We start from the raw sequence: 24,627 nt of genomic DNA, 5'->3' as shown, positions 1-24,627 counted from the left end.
TGGCGGTAGTGGTCCATGCTTTGATGACTTGGAGACACCTCTTGTTGGGAAGACAGGTTGAAGTCTACACCAATCATAGGAGTGTCAAATACATTTTTACTCAACCTAAGCTCAATCTTTGTCAAACTCGTTGGGTGGAGATGATCCAAGATTATAATCCAAGCATCGACTTTACTCCGAGCAAAGCAAATGTAATTGCAGATCTGGAGTATGATTTGGGCTCCGGAGAGGGGAAATCGACACCATCCTTCATCACCAATTTCATGATGCTCTGTGTTGTTCGTGAGTAATTCCATCGTAGGCTTGCTGGATGGTGATGGGTTGGTTGAGATCTACCATGTAACAAAATGAACTCGATTACATGGTAGATCTCATCCAACACATCATTGTCCAGCAAGCCTACGATGGAATTACTCACGAACGGTGAAGAGAATCATGAAATTTGCGATGAAGGATGGTTGGTGATGACGACGGCGTCGATTTCCCCTCTCTGAAGCCTAAATCAGACTGCAGATCTGCCCTCCCGAGGAAGAACAGGAGGTGGCGGGGGCTCCATATCGTTAAACACGATGAACTCTCCTCCTTGATTTTTTTCCTCCTCGAATAGGAATATATAGAAGTGGAAACGAGGTTGGAGGAGACACAGGGGCCCCACAAGACATGGGCCCGCCCTAGGGGGCCGCGCCGTGCACGCTTGTGGCCAAGTGGTGGCCCCTCTCCAGTTGATTCTTTCACCAATTTTTTTATTAATTCAAAAAATATTCTCCGTAAATTTCCAGGTTAATCCGAGAATTTTTATTTCTGCATAAAAATAACACCAAGGCAATTCTGCTGAAAATAGCGTCAGTCCGGGTTAGTTCCATTCAAATCATGCAAATTATAGTCCAAAACAAGGGCAAAAGAGTTTGGAAAAGTAGATACGTTGGAGACATATCAACGTCGTCAGTGAGGCTTCTATCTATCATTAGAGACATGGCTATATAATTATGTATGAGACATATGTCTATTTTATGTATGAGACACATTCATGTTCTATTTCTATGCTCAGTTGGTTCAGCTGGGATAACACTTATACTGCCAACAACTTGAGATTACAAACAGATACTACAGAATACATCTGAATTAAAAGGCACGAGTAAACTACATGAAGGCATCATCGTCATCCTCCATCGATGCAGAGCTCTTACCCTTCGATGACATAGAGCTCTTGTCCTTCGTCGAGGTGGAGCTCTTGCCCTTCGATGATGAAGTACTCTTGTCCTTGGTACTCGACATGAAGATATCGTCTTCGTCCTCGCTGTCGTCCATCCATAAAAATGGATGCTTTACTCCACCGTGAATGTGTTGGTCTTTCTTCTTCCATCTTTAATTCAACCTGATAAGTTCTTTCTGTACCTCCTCAAATGTCCTTGGAGGCCACCCCTTCCTAGCTAATGCATGGGCAACCTCATTCAGTAGCGTGTCACTACTGATGAGTTCGTCCCATGAAACTATCCTATTGTCTATCTTGAAAATGCTAGCTAAGCGAAGAAGACATTCGGACATACGAGAGTGAAAACTATAGTCAAAAGGATAATGGGATATCTTGACGAAAGTTAGCTACTCGACTACACTGCTATCCCACCTTAGTGTGGAGGGGAGTTTTATAGGAGCCTCAGAGCGAGGCGAGAAAGAAATGGTGGGAAGGCGAGGCGGGAAAGAAATGGCGGGAAAGATATGGAGGGAAATATATGGCGAGAAAGATATGGCCGGAAAACTTAACATGTTCAAACTAAGATTCACCTTGCCAAAATTAAGATAGAACTTGCTGAAATTAAGATACAACTTGTGGAAAGTATTCAGCAATTTTAGGATACAATAACATAAATCTACTAAGTACAACATGCATATTTTCCTTTTTCATCACGAGCTTCTTCTGCTTCCTTGGCCGCACGAGCCCTTTCTTTCTTTCTCTGCCTCTCAGCATCACGAGCCTTCTGTCGCTCTCTATAAACCTCCGCCGATCGAAGTTCCTCTTCTCGGGTTTTTTCAGCATCTCATCAATCATAGCCCTCTACTTCATACAGTACTATTGTCACTCTCTCTTCTCCTCTGCTTCGGCCTTCTCGCGATGCTCTTTCATGTCCAAACTAACCCATGCATGACCACCTCTTTCACGAATCTCGGTCACTGCCCAGTCCGACATTTCCATGTCAATCCAACGATAGTACATGCACAGAGGAGGAGGGGACTACAAAAGGAGATAAATATAAATATCAAGTAAACAATAATATAAACAACGTGTTTATTCTTAATAACTTAAGCATGTGAGACGCCTGATGTACGGAGAAATAGAAACATATAGATCTTCCTCATAATTGGCGCACATGAAAAACTTAATGCCCAATCAATCTGAAAAATCCGTCACCTTCTTCACCTTGCAGAGATCACCGCACCAACAACGAACTACTTTCACCCCCCGAGGCAAATCCGCACTCTTCATTTTCCTATGCTTAATATTTTGATCCGAGCAAGACAAACTCATAATGACTAGAGTGTTTGTGTTTTCAAGTGTGGCTGGATGACGGAGGAAGCGTTTGTGTTTTCAAGTGTGGCTGGATGATGGAGGAAGACAGTCCAATGCCTTATTTTATAGACTCGGATGATAAGGGCAATGGCAAAAAAAAGGGACAAGAAAGAAATGGCGGGAAAAAATTGACGGAAAAGAAATGACAGGAAACGAGGCAGGAAATAAATTGACGAGAAAAAAATGGCAGAAATGGCGCGAAAGCCTAGCGGAAAATGAAGGCGGGAAATAAAGTGCGAGAAAATTTGACGGAAAAATTAAAAAGGAGCAATTTTCATAACATGGTTACAAAAAATTGTGCATTACGTGGTAAAAAAAATCATGTACTATTGTTTTTACCAACACCAATTACTAATTGATCACGCATAGGCCGATTGATACTAATTGGTCACGGAGAGGTGCCCATTTGCAAAGTGGACACGCATGTTGGCCTAGCCGTAATCGGTAGGGACTAACTGGTCAGGATTAGGTTTTTGAAAATTTTCCAAGTAACGCAATATTTTTCAAATTCAATAAAGAAAAGGCAATATTTAAAAAATATTAGCGGTTAGCTTTGTACATTACGACCGGGTATACGTGCTTATGTTGGGTTATGTCATCATGTGGAATCAAGGGGGTGTTTGTTTCGAGGGACTTTTTGGTGTAGGGACTAAAAAGACACCAAAAAGTCCCATGTGAAACAAACAGGAGGGACTTTTAGGGACTAAAAGGGGGTATTTGGGACTATTTGGAGAAGTCCCTATGAGAGGGTCTTTTGGGGACTTTTTTGGCACTTTTTCCAACAATGCCCCTACTTTTATCATGTCATTTAATAAGTACTACTACATTACTAAGGGTAACATGGTCTTTTTGCAAGTCATTTAATGACCTCTAGTCCCTATTTAATCCCTAAAAACAAACGGGTAGGGATTAGGGACTTTTAAGTTTGAACTAAAAAAATCCCGGGACTTCTGAGACAAACAGGGCCCAATCCACCTGGTTGTCTTCTGCTTCGTATGTCCGTGCATGTCAACTCTGTTGGCCCCGAAAGTAGTCAGTCGACCAGTTTGTGTCTTGACTGAACCAACTTACGTATCGACAGTCTTGCGTGCGGCCCGAAAGTAGTCAGTCGACCAGTTTGACCACAGCACATCAAGGCATCACTATGGTACGGGCAGCCGCGCCGCGCCCGTGGCACCACGTCCGCGTGGATTCTCGCCCAAGGCCGAGCCCAATCCAACGACACATCCACTCTACAGACTCCAGCCGCACGGGCACATGATACTGTTAGATACTCTCATAATTGGCGCACTGTACGGTACTTATTTGCAAAATAAGAGGTACCATTCTGATCATAGATATATGATCGCATATATTGTGTAGATATTTTGTACCACTTTTACAGGAATAAAATATTGAAGTATACATATACATGCACAACATCCGTTAAATATCTCTAAAACATGGCAGAACAGATAACTTTTCACTACATCCAGAATAGTTACACAATACAGTAGAGGCAAAATAGTCTATTCATCTCACACTTAACACTGTTAGTGCCTAAAATGGATGGAAGTATCATATAAGAACACACTTAACACTTAGTGCCTAAAATGGATAGAAGTATCATATAAGGAACAGAAATTACTTTAGATGTCAAATAGGAAAGAAAAATTATTTTGAGCTAAATAACGAAGCAAATTTTTAAAAGAAAAGGTCAAATAAAGAATTCTCACTTTTAGAAAAGTATATACGACATACTTACTGTCCTCTTAATTCTATACGTTTTTTGATATTAAGTGAAGAGGCAATAAGCATTATATGTTGAATCATTTTTCTTCTTAACTTTTCCAATGCGTTTGAAGTGAGTTTTAGCAACATATAAAGAGCAACCTTTCAAGATGATGCTATTACATAGACAAGGATTGATTAGTGAAGTGTTGGAATTAATTAACAAGTGTTAATTATGAATTTAATCCCTGCTTGCGTGGAACCATCGACAGTTGCTTTGGACACGTCGGTTCACGTTGTCTCTTCCAAATAGATACTCCCTCCGGTCCTTTTTTGTTTGAGTCCATTTTTCCCTCAATGCTCTGCGTACTGGCTTCTTTTAGAGCAAGTATAATAAGGTACAGTCAGCGGGCTGTAAGGATTAAAATACTATATTTTTGCTGAGTTGGATGAGAAAGAAGAGGAGAGAGAAGGGAAGCGGACTCTTCGTGAAGAGCCAGCTCTAGCACGTGCTCCTAGGTGTTTTGTGAGAATGAAAGGTGGACCATATATGATAAAAATAGTACTCTTTTGTAGCTAACTATTGTACAAGCTAGCTATAAGGTGGGCTATAAGATTGCTTATAGCCAGCAGTTGGCTATACTATTAACCATGCTCTTAGTTGTTCTTTCCAACTCGCCTCTTCCCATGCACATCCATCGCCTCTTCCCAAGGAGCTCGGACGGTGACGTGCTCCCGCTCGCGGACGGCGACGCAGTCATGAAAGGCAGCGTGTCTGCGGACAGTGGCCTGCTACCGCTCGCGGATGGCGACGCAGTCATGGAAGGCAGTGCGCCCGCGTACGGCGGCGCGTTCGGACTGCAGCATGCACCAGCTCAAACGCCGCTCATTGAAGCCGAGAAGAATTTGCAGAGAGAGAGAGAGAGAGCAGCACATGGAGAGAGATGGAGAGGAGAGAGATGTGCGTGTATGCAGGAGAGAGAGAGAGGTGCATGCATGAGAGATGGAGGAGAGAGAGAGAGGTGCATGCATTAGAGATGAAGAAGAGAAGCGCATGCAAAAAGGTGGGGACAGGAGTTATGTGGGCACATGCACGGAATAACTCCTCAACGTCTTCTCCTCCGTAGCTACTGAGGGGTAAAGTAGTCCAAATTTTGCTCAGCTCTCCTCTCCTTGGTATCCGGGCTGAAGCTTAATCGCAAAGAAAAAAGGACCGGACGGAGTACCTATTCGTTCGTGTATTTTGACAATGTATAAATAGCAGTTCACATCATCAATAAAGGAAACTGGACTCAGTTTCATATCTCTGTGTTTTATCACTATCTACTTTCAACAAATACGCGCCAATCTTCCTAATGCAGGGACTGCACCGACGAAAAACAACGCACAGATTAATGCAAATACAAAGATTTCAATGCATCAGAAGTCAAGACCACAGCAAAGAAGTCGGATATAAAGTACTTCGAAGTTCAGTAGCATATTCAGCTTAACAAAAGCACAGTTCTCACCAAAACCTCAACAAGTTTACTAGCACAGTACTCTAAACAAACTACTAAAACACATAGATTAAATATTTTATGAAGGATCCGTTTCTCTGATCCAGGTGAAGATAAGCTGCAGTCTTCAACGGTACTGCAAGGAAAAGAAAAGTGAGAGCCTCTTCTCAGACAAAACATTCTGGACTATAACATATCAAACACGTGTAGTTTGAGGCTCTTCAAAACAGCATGTTGTGGGCATATACATGAGAAAAACTATCTAAGTTACAAGTACAGTGATCACAACTTTATCAACTGATCTGATTCAAAAACATGAAACCATAGAGTATATTCTGTTTCAAAAAAAAAACAGAGTATATAGGTCTCTGCATCCTAAGAATGGACGCAGAACTTGTTGAACAATTGCACAAGGGTACATGACAAGCTGAGTGTACCTTGATGAAGCCAATATCCTTGGCGTTGCTACGGAAGCACTGCCTGCAGCACATGAGCCCATATTTCCTGATCAGCCCATGGGAGTTGCCACAGACCCGGCTGTCAAAAGATGAACAATATTTGGCACTAGTAACGTTATTTGGTGCAGGACCGATAAGTATGTTAGCCCGTAACATACTTCAAACATAGTTGAAATGAACAGTCACTATCCCTGATATAATGAAGCACGATACAAACAGAATAAGATTACAACAACTCATCAAACATATCATGACAAAAGGGCACCCCATACTAGTATGGTATTTTTGTAATCACAATTTCATGTCCATAACAGTTGCTATTATCTACATTAAACCTTGCTTATCAACTTGCACTGGAAGTCAACATCAAAGGAAATCGACATGGGCTCAAACATCAAACACAGTTTCTAGCGGAAAAGGGTAAAGTGCAGCTTAAAACTTGCAAGCACCACCAGCAGACAACATCAGATTAGCATGCATACCATTAATTCCTAGCAAACAGATGAAAAAGCAGACCTCGATTACCCAGACAAATCACATCAAGCCGCGGTTACGAAGCAGTTAGTAAAATTGACACCTAGTATCGACGCACCACGTCCAAGAAAGTTCCCAATCCTCGGAGTAATCTCTCATCAGAACCAACGAGGGGCGGATTGAACGTTTTTAATCGACCTACTAGTCTCATTACCAGAACCAGCTAACAAACTAAACTATTAATCTCTCACGGGAGCCATTGGGAGAGTTATGACGGGCAGTGGGCGCTTACCAGACGCGGGATCCGGGGCCGTAGTTCTTGGGGTGGGAGTTCCACACGTTGGAGTGACCCATCGTCTTCTCCGCTTCCGAGTGCTTCCTTTCGGGTGAACGGCGGCTCGCGAGTTCGATGCGATTTGAGGGGCAGCGGCGGCGCAAGGCAATGCCGAGACTATATAGGCGTGGAACCCTAGCTCTGCGAACGCGCTGAACCCCGTTGGGCTGGGCCGAAAGTGAGGTCATCGATTTTGTGGACGAGTTTTGCTACATCTACGTAAGTTGCTAAACTTACGTACGAGATGGTCTGGCGTGTGTTGGTTGGAAGGAAAAAAAATACAAACCCATTCTATAAGAATCAGGGAGAGGGTGATTGGTTGAGGGAGGAAAGAACGTAAGTTTATGTTAAAATCTTACGTAGATGTAGCAAAACTTTTTGTGAACAGCACTCGAAAAAAAGAAAAAGTTCACGAATTTATGGACAGTGTTGTCCACGCTATTTGTGGATAGTGCTGTCCACAAAACCGATTTTGTGGAATTATTTTCCATTGATGTCCACGAAAACTTTTCTTTTATTCAGGGAATAAAAGAAGGAAAAAATTAAAACGCTTTTTTTAGAGGAACACCACACTAACATTGATAAGAAAACAGAGTACAAATACAAACGGATGTGGTGTAAAGAAACTGAAGTATGACTCGTATCTCGGATATCACACAGCCAATCCAGCGATCGTCTGAAACCTCCGACGTCGCTATGACGCCGGTCGAAGGATGAGCCAAATCTCCATGATCCCGTGATCCACGCTAGCATCATCGCCTTTAAGGCTTTCAAAGCCGACGAACACGCGTGGTGTGAGCAAGGAAGCGCATGTCGATGTGGCTCGTCGGTCGGGAATGTACCCGTGGAGGTCATGCTCTGAATTCGTCGCTTCTCGTTGTCAATACCGAGAGAGAACGTCAAATCCTCTACCGAAGAACCATTAATCTTGTTCTAGGATCATCAATTTTTACCCGCTGTTGGTGCCACTATAGAAGACAACAACCGATCAAAAATAAAAACACAGACACAAAGCTCACCGCCCCGAACAGATGGCAAGCACACAAGACAATCATCTCTTCAACATTGTCGTGGAGAAAGTCGTCGTGGTAAAGGGGAGATCGAGGACACTTTATTCAACATAACGCATCCCTCGCCATACTTGCGTCACCACTCAAAGACCTTTTCCTGCCTCTATGAACAAATAGGAAGAAAAATGGGAGGCCATCCCCTCCTCAAGCCGCTGGAGCAGCGGACAAAGGGGGTGGAAGCCCTTTCCTCGCTGGAGTTCACCAAGGGAAATCACCGCCTAAACTCTTTTTTCTTGGGCAGACCATTTCCTAAAAGACGCCTTAAGAGTGTCTTACATTTTTTTCTTTTTTTGTAAAAAGCTTCGAAAAAAAGTGTGTGTGAAGATTCGATCTCTCTAGGTGTTATGTGTGGGAGTTTGTAACCAACAAGGCTCCATTCCGCTTGCGCATGTTACTTGTTTTTTCTACTTCAAATAACAACGTGAACGTGCTTGTTTATTTTTAGGGTTTTATTTTTGGCGGGTTTTTCTTCTGTTTTTTTTTTCTTCTAAAATTTTAGAGCTTATTCAAAATCGATGACCTTTTTACAAAACTGATTAACTTTTTCAATTTTATGAATTTGTTTTCATATTCGATGAACTTTACTTTTAAAATGATGTTTTCCAAAATCGATGAACTTTTGTTTAAATTTGATGGTGTATTCTTTAAATTTGATGAACTTTTTTAAATTTGTTGAAGTTTTTCTAATTTCATGTTTTTTTTCAAATTTGAAGATTTTGTTTTGTGAACTTTTTCCAAAATCGAAGAACTTTTTTTTGAAACACGTGAACTTTTCTTCAAACTCATTTCAAAAATGTGAACATTATTCAAATTCGATGATTTTTTCCAAATCTATGATTTTTCCAAATTTGTGATTTTTCAAATTTGATGAACTTTTTGTAATTTAGTTATTTTTAAAAATGATGTTTTTCAATTCATTGATTTTTTTTTCGAGATTGATGAACTTATTTCAAATTTGTGAACTTTTTCTCAAATTTGATGAACTTTTTTCCTTTTTTCATGAATATTATTCAAAACTGATGAACGTGTTCAAAATCAATGAACGTTTCTTCAAAAATGATATGTTTTCAAATTCACATTTTTTTCTTCAAATAATTGAATAAATAGCCGACACATTATTCTTATAAGGTTGGAGCTATTATCTGTCACAAGAGTTGAGTAGGTCTCATGGTTAGCGGGACTCATTCTTCAACGCAAACGACGTGAGCTCGACTCTTGGGGATAACATGAGTTTGTTTGTTGTTTTTCATGATTTTATTATAAGTTCCCTATGATGCACATTCCTAGGCCGACCCAATTGGGTGTTGAAGTGAGCGTCACACGGTTTCCGTGGCGCTAAAGGCACCCAATAGGAGGTCCCCTTGGGCGGCACATCAATCTTTTGGGCCTCATAATTATTTACGCTGGACTGCATTTTATGGGCCCGGCCTCCAAATGGTCCATTTGAATCCTTGTTGGTTCGTCTCTTTTTGGGTATTTCTCGTCCAAATAGTTGAAAAAAAACTTCTCAAAATACCATAAGACTATAATGTCAAGGCATGTCACTAGCCTTGGGCATGTTGTCAATGAAGCGAGAACCTCCAATTTTAAAGATTTTGGTACCCACATTAATGTTGCGAATTTGTTAGCTAAACTATCTAGAAGGCAACACCTAACAATTTTTTTGTTGCAGGATGCTCTTGGCAACATCGCGGAATTACTAACTCCATATTATAACCTTGTTAATTGGTGGATACAACTTCTGGTTGTTTGCACAAAAAATGTAAGAATGAAAACCAAACGATTTCAAATGGGATAAGTGTTTTAATGTCCCATAGCATTTGCTAGGGAGTATTATTTTTTTTCTAAGATAGCTTATGAGTCCTACTTCTTGGTATTTGTAAGAGTACTTGGAGTTAGTGTAATGACTAAGATGCGGCCCTTTCCTTATTTGGGGGCGAGGCCTCAAAAGGGAAAGGAGCGCATCTAAACGTTTCGCAAGCGAGATAATCATAACATTACATAACTGAAAGAGTGACAAGTAGGGCATACACTTGCCATCTCATAAGAGTATAGCATAAAGCTTACAGACACACATTATTGAGAGCATAGTTTAGTCCAGCTACGGATAACATGAAAACAAATAAAGCTACGAAATCCTGCATGCTGGCCCCACGATCACGACCACAGCCTCTAGTCGTCCGGGTAAGTCACGTACAATCTGCCAGAGTCCTCATCAAACTCCCACTTCAGTTGGCTGTCATCAGGATCTCGTGCATCAGGCGTACCTGCACCTGTGTGTGTTTGTAGTAAACCATGAGTCACGAGGACTCGGCAATCGAATGACCTTGGTATCTAATCTAGCCGAGTTAATGGGTGAGGAAGGTTAAGTGTATGGGTTTGCAGCAACCTAAGTGTATTTGGTGGCTACCTTACGATGATCAGAGTAAACATATGGTGGTCTACGCAAGTCGGTCGAACACTAGATTGATCACTATGTGATCCTGAACACCTACTTACGTCAGACATAACCCCACCGTGTTCTCGATCAGAGAACGATCTCCGAAAGAGACAGTCACGGTTACGCACACCGTTGGCAGTTTTATTAGAATTACTTTAAGTTGTCTAGAACCGGATGTTAACAAAATATCCATGTTTGCCACATAACCGCGGGCACGACTTTCCGAAAGATTAAACCCTGCAGGGGTGCTCCAACTAGTCCATTACAAATTACCACAGGCCGCATAATAATCCTCTATCACAAAACTCGTGATCTCATCGGATTCCTAAGAGGAAAACCTCAACTTTGAGGAGACCCAAAGTTTCACCGGAATCCCAATGCGCAAGATATATTGCTAAGGTAAGACAAATCTAGCAAGACCTCCCGACGTGTCGACGATCCCGATAGGAGCCTCGCATCTCGTTCTCAGGACACGACGGATTGTCCAAACTTCCGGTAGGCCAATCACAGAGTTGCCCCTCGTAGCCACCGGCGGTTGACACATTGGACCAACACACATGAGGAGCACTGGACCGGGTTGTTGATTAAATCCTCGGGGTAGCTATTCCCTATGCATTTAATTATTAAGTTATTAGAAAATTAAAACCAAAGTTGGGTCCTGCCAAACAAGCCTTAACACTACACGATTTATCAAGGGGGTCCCCATAACAACCCCGAACGTGTTAGGAGCGATCAGTTATGGAATAAAACACCGGTAGCCGAAGCTAAGGCGGCAACAATGAAACAAATCACCCGACAAAAGACTAGGCCTTCTATTATTTACCAAGTATATAGGTGCATTAATTAAATAGCAGTTTAAACATAATGATATCAAAATGCCCATGTTATCACATGGACCAACCTGCACCTGCAACCAGCAAAGCTATCCATTAGAGGTTGAGCACGCCTACTTAGCCAAACATTATTTGCTAGGACAGGGAAATGTTTGGGGTTCATGGCAAAGACAGGTGGCAGTTATATCATGTGGTAGGCAGCGAGCATGTAACGAAGGAAACGTGATTATAAGCATAACAAAGCTAGAAACGGTGTCAAGGTCATGGTCATCTTTCCTGTGATTTCTTTAGCCTGGAACTGCGCTTGTTCTTCCTGCACGTACTCTCCAGAATCCACGTACTCGCTCTCCGTTCCCGATGCTACCCAAGATAAGATAACATCAAATAAACATCGGCAAAACATATTGCAAGAACCAATATGATGCATGTGTGAAAAAGGAAGCATGCATCCCTATTCTAGTCACTTTCATATGCATTAGATGAGTTAAATAAATTCTGGACAGAACCTCATTTTAAGTTATATTGGCATGCATGAACATGGCATGAACATGTGCATCACGAGAAAACAAAGCAAAAATATACAAAGAACATAGTGAACGGAGTCTCCGATCAACCGGAAACTACAAAACAAATTACGAAGGTCTACGGCTCTAAAACAACCACAAACACAAACATATGGGTACTCACTGGTGTAATCAGGTTGCCACATGATCAAGCAACAAAATACAAGTGGAATTGTGCTTGGGAACACACCACACCATCAACCAATGCTCACACAAGCTCTAAAACCATATAAGCATACAATCTGTTTTTAACAGCAACATAGCAGATTGACTACAAGATCTACAACAGCTACAGGCCTCTAAATAATTCAATCAAGACATGAAACTGAAGCCACCCAAAAGCAGTACAACCCTTGACAAAATCTAAGGCAAATGAATCACCCATGAACAGATCTACAGCCTCTAACTTGGACAAAATATCACAGATTGGGACTTAGTGAAAATTACAGATTTTCACCAGCTGCGTATGATCTGAAGCATTTTGGCAGCCTCCAAAATGATATCTACAGGAGGTGTCTAAGCATGAAATTTTACAGGGAGCTAGAAAAACATAACATCTAACAAACATTAGTTTGTTGCTTGGGCTAATTCCCAACACATGAGCAAATACACACACGACAACAGGGGAAGAAAATAACTCTAGATTCCCAGACTTAGTGAAATTCTCAGGGTTTCACAAATCTGGGAGATTCAGTCAAGTGCCCACTTTGACAAGGTGCAATAGGTACATACAAAAACCTAAGAACAAAAAAATGCCCCATTTTGTAGAGGGGTTCACCCACTACCATTCCATCAAGGAATTATTCACAAAGGCTCAAAGCACCACCTGATATAAAGCTCTAAAGAGGGCATGAAAATAACAAGTGCAACACTTAGTGAAGTTTAGAGCATGCAGAAAACATATATCATAGCAAGTTTAGAGCAAGGTTCCCACTGATATGTTGACTTAGCATAAGAAAGAAAAATACTGGTACATCCACAACAAGTTTATCTAACACTTTCATGTTGACAACAAGTCTTAAGCATGCATGGATAAAATCATAGAAAAAGGACAAAAGGACATCACAACAGAAAATAGCAGTTTTATGAAATTGCTCTAAAGAGAAATCTGATTGCTTGAATGTATTCCTGGGATGATTCTACCCCAAAACTCATATTCATACCTATGTACTTGCATGAATCATCAATGCACAAAGCCAGCTCGAAAATTAACACATGGATCCCGATAAGCTACAAGTTACTTATTGCCATATATGGAAGCTACCATATTTGGCATGTCCACTTTTGGACACCTGCTAGAAAAGGACTAGACACCCATTAAACTATCTAGGCATGGCATATCATCACAAACAAGGACAAACTAACATGGGGAGATGTGTTCATCCACACACACACACACACACACAAGAGCACACACACATGCCCAAGGCATATGTGCTCACACATGCACATGTATATGTGGTCTCACACACACACAAACACACCTACATCTACACATGCACTTCACATACAAGAATCTACTCGCACACACACACACACATAGTAGATACACACACCACACCATATGTATATATCCACATATGTATAAATATGCCTACTTGCACAAGTCTAGATGTGCATATACACATGCACACATACACTCCACACACCTACACTCTCAACACACACACAAGCTATAAAACCCTAGTGCAAAAAGGAGAGAAAACCATCAAGAAAAGCCCTGGCAGCAATTAAAACAAAAAAAGGAAAAGGGAGGGTGGGAGTCAAACCCACGACCTGCTGGTCATCACCTAAACACACACACGAGTGCGCTATCGATTTGGAGCTTAATAGAGAGGGAGTTGTTGCTCTTTTGAGCAGACCCCTGTGCTCTAACTGCAACTCACGCGACCGAAACATGGGATGTCTCCGGCGACACTCCGGTGAACTATTCGACACGGCAAGCCTCGGCGCTAGACGCGGGATCTCTAGGGGTTCCATTCCCACGCTTGGAGCTACGGGAGGGAGCCCGCAACGGCAGCCTGGCGGCGCGGCAGCTACCTGCTACAGCGGCGACAACAACACGACGAGCACCCTTTGACGAGCCTACGGGAGAAGGGATAGGGGAAGGAACCAATCACTCACCCTGGAGGTCAACGGATCCAACGCAGGGGAAGAAGAGGCCGGAGAAGCAGCCGGCGTTGAAGCAGAGTGGCCCGCGCGGAGCAGAACGACGGCGACGTAGATGAGGAAGGAGCCGTCGATGTGGTGGTTCCCCGGGGCTCCTAACGCCGGGAATGGAACGCGGGGAACAACCCCGAGCTCCTGGACATCCTTGTCGACGCCGGGGACGACAGCGACGCGGAGTAGACGACGACGAGCTTTTTCTCTCTCTCGGTCTGCTCTCTGACCTACCTACAGAAGCTTACCTGGGGGAATAAATGGAGGAGAAGGAGGAGAGGGTGGCGGCGCGAGGGAGGAACCCTAAGCACGGACACCAATGCGGCTTATAAAGTAGGAGGAGGGATGAACGGCGTCCGATGCCCATGTGCGGGCACGAGCAGAGGAGGAGGGATGCGCGGGAGGAAAAGGTGGCGGGGAGGAGAGCCACTGGCGAGTGGGGCCTCGGCACCTCGCTGGAAAGGGGAAGGAGACGCGGTGTCTCCATGGGCTCGAGGCCATGGGCCAAGCCCACAGATCCCCCATGCACAACAAAACTAGCAGGAAAGAAAAGGTTTTTCTTTTGAAATATGGTTTTACACCTAAATTCATACAGAGGCAAGAAAAAGGAGTTGGTAAAAAGTAAAAATAGACAGGCCATGAGGGAATTATGCCCTATTTAACAAAATTAATTAGCAGATTTTTAGGACAAGATAATTCACACTTAAAACATAAATTAAATGTTGTTTTGTTTTAAAACCCTTATTAAACCCAAGTCTAAAATAACAATGAGAGCAACCCCTACACTCACAATTAAATCCTCTAAAGCATTAGCATTTTTATAATAGGATCAAGCAAAGTTTAAAACACAAGTTAAATTAAATAACGGGTTGAGGGTTTTGCAAGGTTGTAAACTCCACACTCAACCCAAACACATATATGAGCACTAGCACTTCCATGATGGACCAAACACTAGCAACACAAGTAAGGGGGGGCAAAGAATGTAAAAGAATGCCATGATGCAAGATGATGACATGGAATGATGGCCACATGAAATGATAACTTCCTCATAACTTCCATACAAGGTTCAACAAGGTCTCCACAAATAAGTAAAGGAATCACAAATAAGGAAAGGGAAACATCTGGCTGTTACAACTCTCCCACACTAAAAGAGGACCTCGACCCGACATCTAGGACTAAAAGAACTCTGGAAATTCGGAACGGAGGTGATCCTCACACTCCCAAGTGGCCTCTTTGTCGGAGTGATGTGACCATTGCACTTTGAGAAACTTAATTGACTTATTACGGGTCTTGCGCTCAGTCGCTTCAAGAACTGTAACTGGATGCTCACGGTAGGATAGGTCGGGTTGGAGGTCGATATCCTGAAGATCAACTGTGCGCTCGGGAGTCTTGAAGCATCTCCGGAGCTGAGAGACATGAAACACGTCTTGCACATTTGAGAAGTTGGAAGGGATCTCTAACTGATATGCAAGGTCGCCTCTCTTGCCAACAATTCTGAAAGGCCCAACAAAACAAGGAGCAAGCTTTCCTTTGATGCCGAAGCGCTGAGTGCCCTTCATGGGATACACTTTGAGATAGACGAAATCATCGAGCCGAAAAGCCATGTCATGATGCTTGCTATCGTAGTAGCTCTTCTGAAGGGACTGCGCTGCTTTGAGATTATCCCGAATGACACGACACATTTCTTCTGCTTCAGCAATCATGTCATTCCCAAGAATCTGACGCTCACCAGTCTTTGACCAATTGAGCGGGGTACGACACTTCCTGCCATAAAGAATATCGAACGGAGCCTTGCCTGAGCTAGCCTGATAGATGTTGTTGTATGAAAACTCAGCAAAAGGTAGGCAGTCTTCCCATTTCATGCCAAAGGAGATCACACACGCTCTTAGCATATCCTCGAGGACCTGATTGACTCGCTCAACTTGCCCACTAGTCTGAGGATGGAAGGCTGTACTGAATCGAATCTTAGTACCCATCACAGACTGAAATGAATCCTAGAACTTGGAAGTAAAGATGCTTCCTCGATCCGAAGATATCAGCATTGGAACACCATGCATTGAGACTATCCTTGACGTATACCGCTTTGCAAGCTGAGCTGCCGAGATAGACTCCTTGACTGGAAGGAAATGAGCGACTTTTCTCAACTTGTCAATGACGACGAAGATTGCATCGTTGCCTTTCTTGGACTTCGGAAATCCGGTGACGAAATCCATCTCAACATGGTCGAATTTCCACTCAGGAATGGGCAAGGGATGCAAAAGACCTGCTGGATGTTGATGCTCTGCTTTCTCTCTTCGACAAACATCACATTCGTTTACGAACTCAGCAATTTCACGCTTCATGCGAGTCCACCACAAGGTCTGTTTTATATACTGATACATCTTGGAACTTCCTGGATGTATCGAGAGAAGAGAGTTATGAGCTTCTTCCATGATAACCTTCCCGAGATCCCCTTTCGGAACGGCAAGGCGATCCTCAAAGATCAAGGTATCTCTATCATCAACACTGAAGCACTTATATTTGGGAATGCACTTTGCCAAGCCAATCTTGACTTTCTTCACCATTGCATCAAGAAGTTGAGCTTGCCGGACTTGGTCTTCCAAGGTGGGAGAAATCTGGAGATTAGCTAGAAATCCCTGAGGTACTAACTGAAGGTTGAGATTTCTGAAAGAATCACAAAGATCAGGCTGGAGAGGCTTCAGAATGAGACTATTGCAGTAAGCCTGTCTGCTCAAAGCATCTGCAATGACATTAGCTTTGCTTGGAGAGTATTCAACGCTCGGATTGTAATCTTGGAGCATTTCCACCCAGCGAGTTTGCCGAAGATTGAGGTTAGGCTGGGTGAAGATGTATTTGAGACTCTTGTGATCGGTTTAGACCTCAACTCGTCTACCCAACAAGAGATGTCTCCAAGTCATCAAAGCATATACGACTGTCGCCAACTCAAGATCATGAGTGGGGTAATTCTTCTCACTTGGCTTCAACGGCCTTGAGGTATAAGCTAACACTTTCTTCTCTTGTATCAGAACTGCACCAAGACCTTGAAGAGAGGCATCGCAGAACACTTGATAAGGTTTGGAATCATCAAGAGGAATCAAGACTGGAGTGGAAGTGAGCTTCTCTTTGAGTGTGTGGAAGGCCAACTGACACTGTGGAGACCAGACATACTTCACACCCTTGTGAAGAAGACTTGAGAGAGGCTTAGCAATATTGGAGAAATTCTCAACGAATATTCTGCAATAGCTTGCGAGCCCGAGAAAGCTCCGAAGCTGCTTCACATTTTGCAGAGGTTCCCACTCAACAATGTCTTGCACCTTTGATGGATCAACTTTGATGCCCTCGGCACAGATGATGTGCCCAAGGTACATAACTTCCTTCAACCAGAACTCACATTTGGAAAACTTAGCATAGAACTTATGCTCTCTTAGCTTACCAAGAACAAGTCTGAGATGTTCTTCATGCTCTTCCTTAGTTTCCGAAAAGACCAGAATGTCATCAAGATACAACAAGACAAATTCATTCTTGAATGGGGAGAAGATATAATTCATCATCCGACAGAAGGTCGGTGGAGCATTGGCCAGACCGAAAGACATCACTGTGTACTCATACGAGCCAAAGCTTGTCTTGAAAGCGGTCTTGGGAATGTTCTCTTCGCGAATGTGAATCTGATGATAACCCATCCTGAGATCAAGCTTCAAAAAGATCTTAGCCCCTTTCAATTGCTCAAACAACTCGTTGATGTTGGGAAGTGGATACTTGTTCTTCTTATTCAATGGACGGTAATCGACACAGAGTCGGTCCGTGCCATCCTTATTCTTGACGAAAAGAACTCCACAACCCCAAGGAGATGAGCTTGGTCAGATCAGACCCAGACGCTCTTGCTCATCAAGTTGTTTCTTGAGCTCTTTCAGCTCTTCTGGACCCAGTTTGTACGGCCGCTTGCACACTAGTTCATTACCCGGTTCAAGCTCAATTACGAACTGCTACTCTTGAGCTTGCGTTGGTTTTTACCTTGAACAGGAAAGGGTGATGCAGCAAAGTAGATATAAGTATTTCCCTCAGTTTGAGATCCAAGGTATCAATCCAGTAGGAGTATCAAGATGAGGCACCAAGGCACCTGCGCAAAGACAAACAAACTTGCACCCAACGCGATAAAGGGGTTGTCAATCCCTTTACGATTACTTGCAAGGTGTGATATGATAGTGATAATAGGTAAATATAAATAAATAAATAAAAGTGCAGCAAGGTATTTTTGGTATTTTTGTATGTAGATCTGAATATATAATGTGTAAAATAGACCCGGGGGCCATAGTGTTCACTAGAGGCGTCTCTCATGATAGCAAGTATTACGGTGGGTGAACGAATTACTGTCGAGCAATTAATAGAATCGCACAAGGTCATGACGATATCTAAGGCAATGATCATACATATAGGCATCACGTCCGAGACAAGTAGACCGATACTTTCTGCATCTACTACTATTACTCCACACATCGACCGCTATCCAGCATGCATCTAGTGTATTAAGTTCATAACAAAGAGAGTAACGCCTTAAGCAAGATGACATGATGTAGAGGGATAAATTCATGCAATATGATATAAACCCCATCTTTTTACCCTTGATGGCAACAACACGATGCATGCCTCGCTACCCCTTCTATCACTAGGTGAGGACACCGCACGGTATGAACCCAAAACCAAGCACTTCTCCCATTGCAAGAATTATACATCAAGTTGGACAAATGAAACCCATAACTCGAAGAGAATTACAAGGATAGAAAATCATGCATATAAGAAATCAGAGGAGACTCAAATAATATACATAGATAATCTGATCATAAATCCACAATTCATCGGATCTCGACAAACACACGCAAAAGAAAGTTACATTGGATAGATCTCCATGAAGATCATGGAGAACTTTGTATTGAAGATCCAAGAGAGAGAAGAAGCCATCTAGCTACTAGCTATGGACCCGAAGGTCTGTGGTGAACTACTCACGCATCATCGGAGAGGCAATAGTGTTGATGAAGAAGCCCTCCGTGTACGAATCCCCCTTCGGCAGGGCACCAGAACGGTCCCGAGATGGGATCTCGCGGAATCAGAAGCTTGCGGCGGCGGAAAAGTATTTTCGTGGCTCTCTCTGTTGGTTTGGGGATTTTAGGGAATTTATAGGCGAAGGAGGTAGGGCAAAGGAGGCACGGGGGGCCACGAGCCTGCTAGGCGCGCCCCCCTTGGGGCGCGCCTAGGGGGCTCGTGGCCTCCTCCTTGGCCCTCTGCCTTGGTTCTCAAGTCTTCTGGATCCCTTTTATTATGGAAAAAATCACCCCGAAGGTTTTATTCCGTTTGGACTTCGTTTAATATTCTTATCTGAAAAAGGTCAAAAACACGGAAAAAACAGAAACTGGCACTGGGCACTGAGTTAATAGGTTAGTCCCAAAAATGATATAAAATAGCATATAAATGCATATAAAACAACCCAAGTTGATCATATAATAGCATGGAACAATCAAAAGTTATAGATACGTTGGAGACGTATCAAGCACCCCCAAGCTTAACTCCTGCTCGTCCTCGAGTAGGGAAGTGATAAAGACCGAATTTTTGATGTGGAATGCTACGTAACATATTTATTCTTTGTAACTTCTTTATTGTGGCATGAACGTTCAGATCCATAAGATTCAAAACAATAGTTTAATATTGACATGAAAACAATAATATTTCAAGCATACTAGCAAAGTAATCATGAACTTTTGAAATAACAAGGCCAAAGAAAGTTATCCCTTCAAAATCATATAGTCTGGCTATACTCCATCATCCCCACACAACGAATTTAAATCATGCACAACCCCGGTAATGGCCAAGTAATTGTTTTCGCACTCTTACTTTCTCAAACCTTTTTCAACTCTCACGGAATACATGAGCGTGAGCCATGGATATAGCACTATAGGTGGAATAGAGTGTGGTGGAGGTTGTGACGCAGAAAGGAGGAGATGGTCACATCGACTCGGCGTATCAACGGGCTATGGAGATGCCCATCAATAGATATCAATGTGAATGAGTAGGGATTGCCATGCAACAGATGCACTAGAGCTATAAGTGTATGAAAGCTCAAAAAGAAAACTAGTCGGTGTGCACCCAACTTGCTTGCTCACGAAGACCTAGGGCAATTTTGAGGAAGCCTATCATTGGAATATACAAGCCAAGTTATATAATGAAAATTCCCACTAGTACATGAAAGTGACAAAACAAGAGACTCTGTATCATGAAGAACATGGTGCTACTTTGAAGCACAAGTGTGGAAAAAGATAGTAGCATTGTCCCTCTCTCTTTTTCTCTCATTTTTTTGTTTGGGCTCTTTGGCCTCTTTTTTTCATTTAATATTTTTTTGGTGGGCATCTTTAGCCTCTTTTTTTTATTTGGGCTTCGCTGACCTCTTTTATTATTTCCTCACATGTGACAATGCTCTAATAATGATGACTATCACACTTTATTTACTTACAACTCGATACTTAGAACAATTATGACTCTATATGAAATGCCTCCGACAGTGTACCGGGATGTGCAACGATCTAGCTTAGGGTATGACATTGGAACATCTCGCTAGCTATCTTACGATCATGTGATGGCAATATGAAAGTGATGGCACATGTCATGAGACGGAACGATGGAAGTTGCATGGCAATATATCTCGGAATGGCTATGAAATGCCATAATAGGTAGGTATGGTGGCTGTTTTGAGGAAGGTATATGGTGGTTTTGTGCACCAGCGAAAGTTGCGCGGCACTAGAGAGGCTAGCAATGGTGGAAGGGTGAGAGTGCATCTATACCATGGACTCACATTAGTCATGAAAAACTCATATACTTACTGCGGAAGTTTTATTAGTAATCGAAACAAAGTGCTAAACGCATACTCCTAGGGGAAGGGTTGGTAGGAGTTAACCATCGCGCGATCCCGACGGCCACACAAAGGATGTCAATCAATAAATCAATTATGCTCTGACTTCATAACATAGCGGTTCACCATACATGCATGCTATGGGAATCACTAACCTCAACACAAGTATTTCTAGATTCACAACACCCTACTAACATAACTCTAATATTACCATATCCATATCTCAAAACTAATTGTGAGGAATCAAACTTCTCTTACTAATCAATGCACTTGAATATGAAAGTTTTTATTATATCCTCTTTGGATGCCTATCATATTTAGGACTAATTCCATAACACATGCCAATTACCAAGTTACTTAGAGAGAGCGCTCTCAAAATGATATAAGTGAAGGTCGAGAGTTTTTATTTCTACAAAATATGACACCGCCGTGCTCTACAAAGATTTAGGTGAAGCATTAGGGCAAAATTATCTAGCTCAAAAGATATAAGTGAAGCTCATGGGAGCAAAATTATCTAGCTCAAAAGATATAAGTGAAGCACATGCGAGCTAAATTGCCTAACTCAAAAGATATAAGTGAAGCTCATTGAGTATTCTAACAAATTCACGATGAGTGCATGTCCCTCTCAAAAGGTGTGCAGAAAGGATGATTGTGATAAAACAAAAAGCAAAGACTCCTATAATACATGACGCTCCAAGAAAAACACATATCATGTGGTAAATAAAAATATAGCTCCAAGTAACGTTACCGATGGATTGAAGACGAAAGAGGGGATGCCTTCCCGGGGCATCCCCAAGCTTAGGCTTTTTGGTGTACTTGAGTTTGGCTTGGGATGAATTGGGCATCCCCAAGCTTAGGCTCTTTCCACTCTTTATTCCATTGTCCATAAGAACATCACCCAAAACTTGAAAACTTCACAACACAAAACTTAAACAGAAACTCGTGATATCATTAGCATAAGAAAACAAACCACCAACTTTTTAGGTATTGGAGTAAACTTAATTTACATTTATATTGATGTTATATTACTGTATTATCGCTTCTCCATGGCTCGTACCCCCCAATACTAACCATAGTTTCATCAAAATAAGTAATCAACACAACAACAAAAACAGAACAGTCTGTAGCAATCTGTATATTTCATATACCTATGCTATCCCAAAAATTATTAAACAAATATGAAAATAATGAAAATTTGCATATAAATCAGTAGCAAAAAGAATCAACTCAAAATATCTTTCTGGATAGGAATTAAAAATAATTTCGTGAGCACAAAGTTTCTGTCTTTTTTCAGCATGATTAAACAACTATCACCAAAACTAATCATAAAGGTTCTACTTGGCACAAACACTAATTAAAACACAGAAAGCACAATCATAACAGAATCATGATGGTGTGGACTCAATAAAACAGAAAGTAAAAGCAAAAATAAATTTATTCATTGGGTTGCCTCCCAACAAGCGATATTGTTTAACGCCCTTAGCTAGGCGTAAGGCAATAGATTCAAGTGTTGTCATTTTTAGTGCTCAAACCATAAGTAGCTTTCATAATGGATTCGTAAGGCAATTTTATTTTATTTCTAGGAAAGTGTTCCATGCCCTTCTTTAATGGAAATTGAAATTTAATATTCCCTTCCTTCATATCAATAACAACACTAATAGTCCTAAGGAAAGGTCTACCAAGAATAATGAGACATGTCGGATTGCAATCAATATCAAGCACAATGAAATCTACGGGCATGTAGTTCCTATTTTCAATAATAAGAACATCATTGATCCTTACCATAGGTTTCTTAATAGTAGAATCCGCAAGATGCAAATTAAGAGAGCACTCATCAATCTCATTGAAACCTAGAACATCACATGAATATTTTGGAATTGTGGAAACACTAGCACCCAAATCACACAAAGCATGGCATTCATAATTTTTAATCTTAATTTTTATAGTAGGTTCCCACTCATCATGAAATTTTTTAAGAATATATATTTCCAACTCAAGTTTCTCTTCAAGAGATTTCATCACAGCATCAACGGTATGTTTGGTAAAAGCCTTATTTTCGCTATAAGCATGTGGAGAGTTTAGCATGGATTGAATCAAGGAAATACATTCAATCAAAGAGCAACCATCATAATTAAATTCCTTGAATTCCAAAGTAGTAATTTCATCACTATTCATATTTTGATATCCTCTACTCTACTTTTAGTATTTTTAGTATCATGATAAATAGACTCCGAATCATTGGGGCGTTTCTCAACCAAAGTGGATTCACATCCAGCCCCATCATCATTAAGATTGACATTAGAAAACAAGGATTCAATAGGAGTCACACCAAGCACTTTAATATCTTCGTGATTAACATCATGAGAACACGCCTTTTTAAGCCATTCATGTCTAGCACGAATTTGGCGGTTCTTTCTTTACTTTCATTCATAGAAACATGCATAGCTTTCAAAGTTTCATCCATATTAATCTTGGGAGGAACACATCTCAATTTAAAAGTATCAATATCAATAGACATTCTATCAACAGTCCTAGCCAAGTCATCAATTTTAAGCAGTTTTTCTTCTATGGAAGCATTGAAAATCTTTTGCGAATTAATAAAATCTTCACTAGGAAGGCCGGAAAATTGCTCTTTCATAACACGATTCAACAAGGCAACATTAATTTCATATGAATCTGCACTAGTGGCGGGATCAATTGGAGTACTAATAAAATCATTGTTATTGGTATTATAGAAGTCTCACAATTTAGTGTTTTCACACATGGTGACTTAGCAAGCAGACAAGCACACAAGCAAACAGAAAGCAAGCAAAAAAAGGGCGAACGAAAAAGGCAAATAAAGAAAGGCAAATATTTTTGTAAATTTTGTTTTAGAAGTGGGGTAGAGGAAACCGAGAGGCAAATGGCAAATAATGTAAATGCAAGTGATGAGTTTGCGATAGGTACTTGGTAGATATGCTTCACTTGAATACTCCCCAACAATGGCGCCACGAATTCTTCCTGCTACTTCTTGAGCTTGCGTTGGTTTTTCCCTTGAAGAGGAAAGGGTGATGCAGCAAAGTAGAGATAAGTATTTCCCTCAGTTTGAGAACCAAAGTATCAATCCAGTAGGAGTATCAAGATGAGGCAACAAGGCACCCGCGCAAAGACAAATAAACTTGCACCCGATGCGATAAAGGGGTTGTCAATTCATAACAAACAGAGTAACGCCTTAAGCAAGATGACATGATGTAGAGGGATAAATTCATGCAATATGATATAAACCGCATCTTTTTAACCTTGATGGCAACAACATGATGCGTGCCTCGCTACTCCTTCTTTCACTAGGTGAGGACACCGCACGGTATGAACCCAAAACCAAGCACTTCTCCCATTGCAAGAATTATAGATCAAGTTGGCCAAACGAAACCCATAACTCGAAGAGAATTACAAGGATACGAACTCATGCATATAAGAAACCACAGGAGACTCAAATAATATTCATAGATAATCTGATCATAAATCCACAGTTCATCGGATCTCGACAAACACACCGCAAAAGAAAGTTTCATCGGATAGATCTCCATGAAGATCATGGTGAACTTTGTATTGAAGATCCAAGAGAGAGAAGAAGCCATCTTGCTACTAG

General features: G+C 41.6%; 1 protein-coding gene across 1 annotated transcript; it reads right to left on the bottom strand.

Moving 5' to 3' along the window:
* Positions 1-5,710: 5,710 nt before the first annotated feature.
* On the bottom strand, positions 5,711-7,140 carry LOC123448505 (40S ribosomal protein S29). Its single transcript, XM_045125418.1, has 3 exons — positions 6,997-7,140; positions 6,210-6,309; positions 5,711-5,908 (listed from the first exon to the last, which is right to left on the bottom strand). The coding sequence occupies exons 1-3, from the start codon at positions 7,056-7,058 to the stop codon at positions 5,900-5,902; spliced, it is 171 nt and encodes a 56-aa protein (XP_044981353.1). The 5' UTR covers positions 7,059-7,140; the 3' UTR covers positions 5,711-5,899.
* Positions 7,141-24,627: the final 17,487 nt, after the last annotated feature.

This window comes from Hordeum vulgare, chromosome 4H, assembly GCF_904849725.1.
Source record: "Hordeum vulgare subsp. vulgare chromosome 4H, MorexV3_pseudomolecules_assembly, whole genome shotgun sequence".
Lineage (NCBI taxonomy): Eukaryota > Viridiplantae > Streptophyta > Magnoliopsida > Poales > Poaceae > Hordeum > Hordeum vulgare.
This window is presented reverse-complemented; position numbering and strand designations above follow the sequence as displayed.

Excerpts from the sequence above, each read along its gene's own strand:
- LOC123448505 (XM_045125418.1), bottom strand. The coding sequence starts at position 7,058 with ATGGGTCACTCCAACGTGTGGAACTCCCACCCCAAGAACTACGGCCCC. Across the intron at positions 6,310-6,996 it reads GGCCCCGGATCCCGCGTCTG|CCGGGTCTGTGGCAACTCCC; the intron begins GTAAGCGCCCAC and ends ATCTTTTGACAG.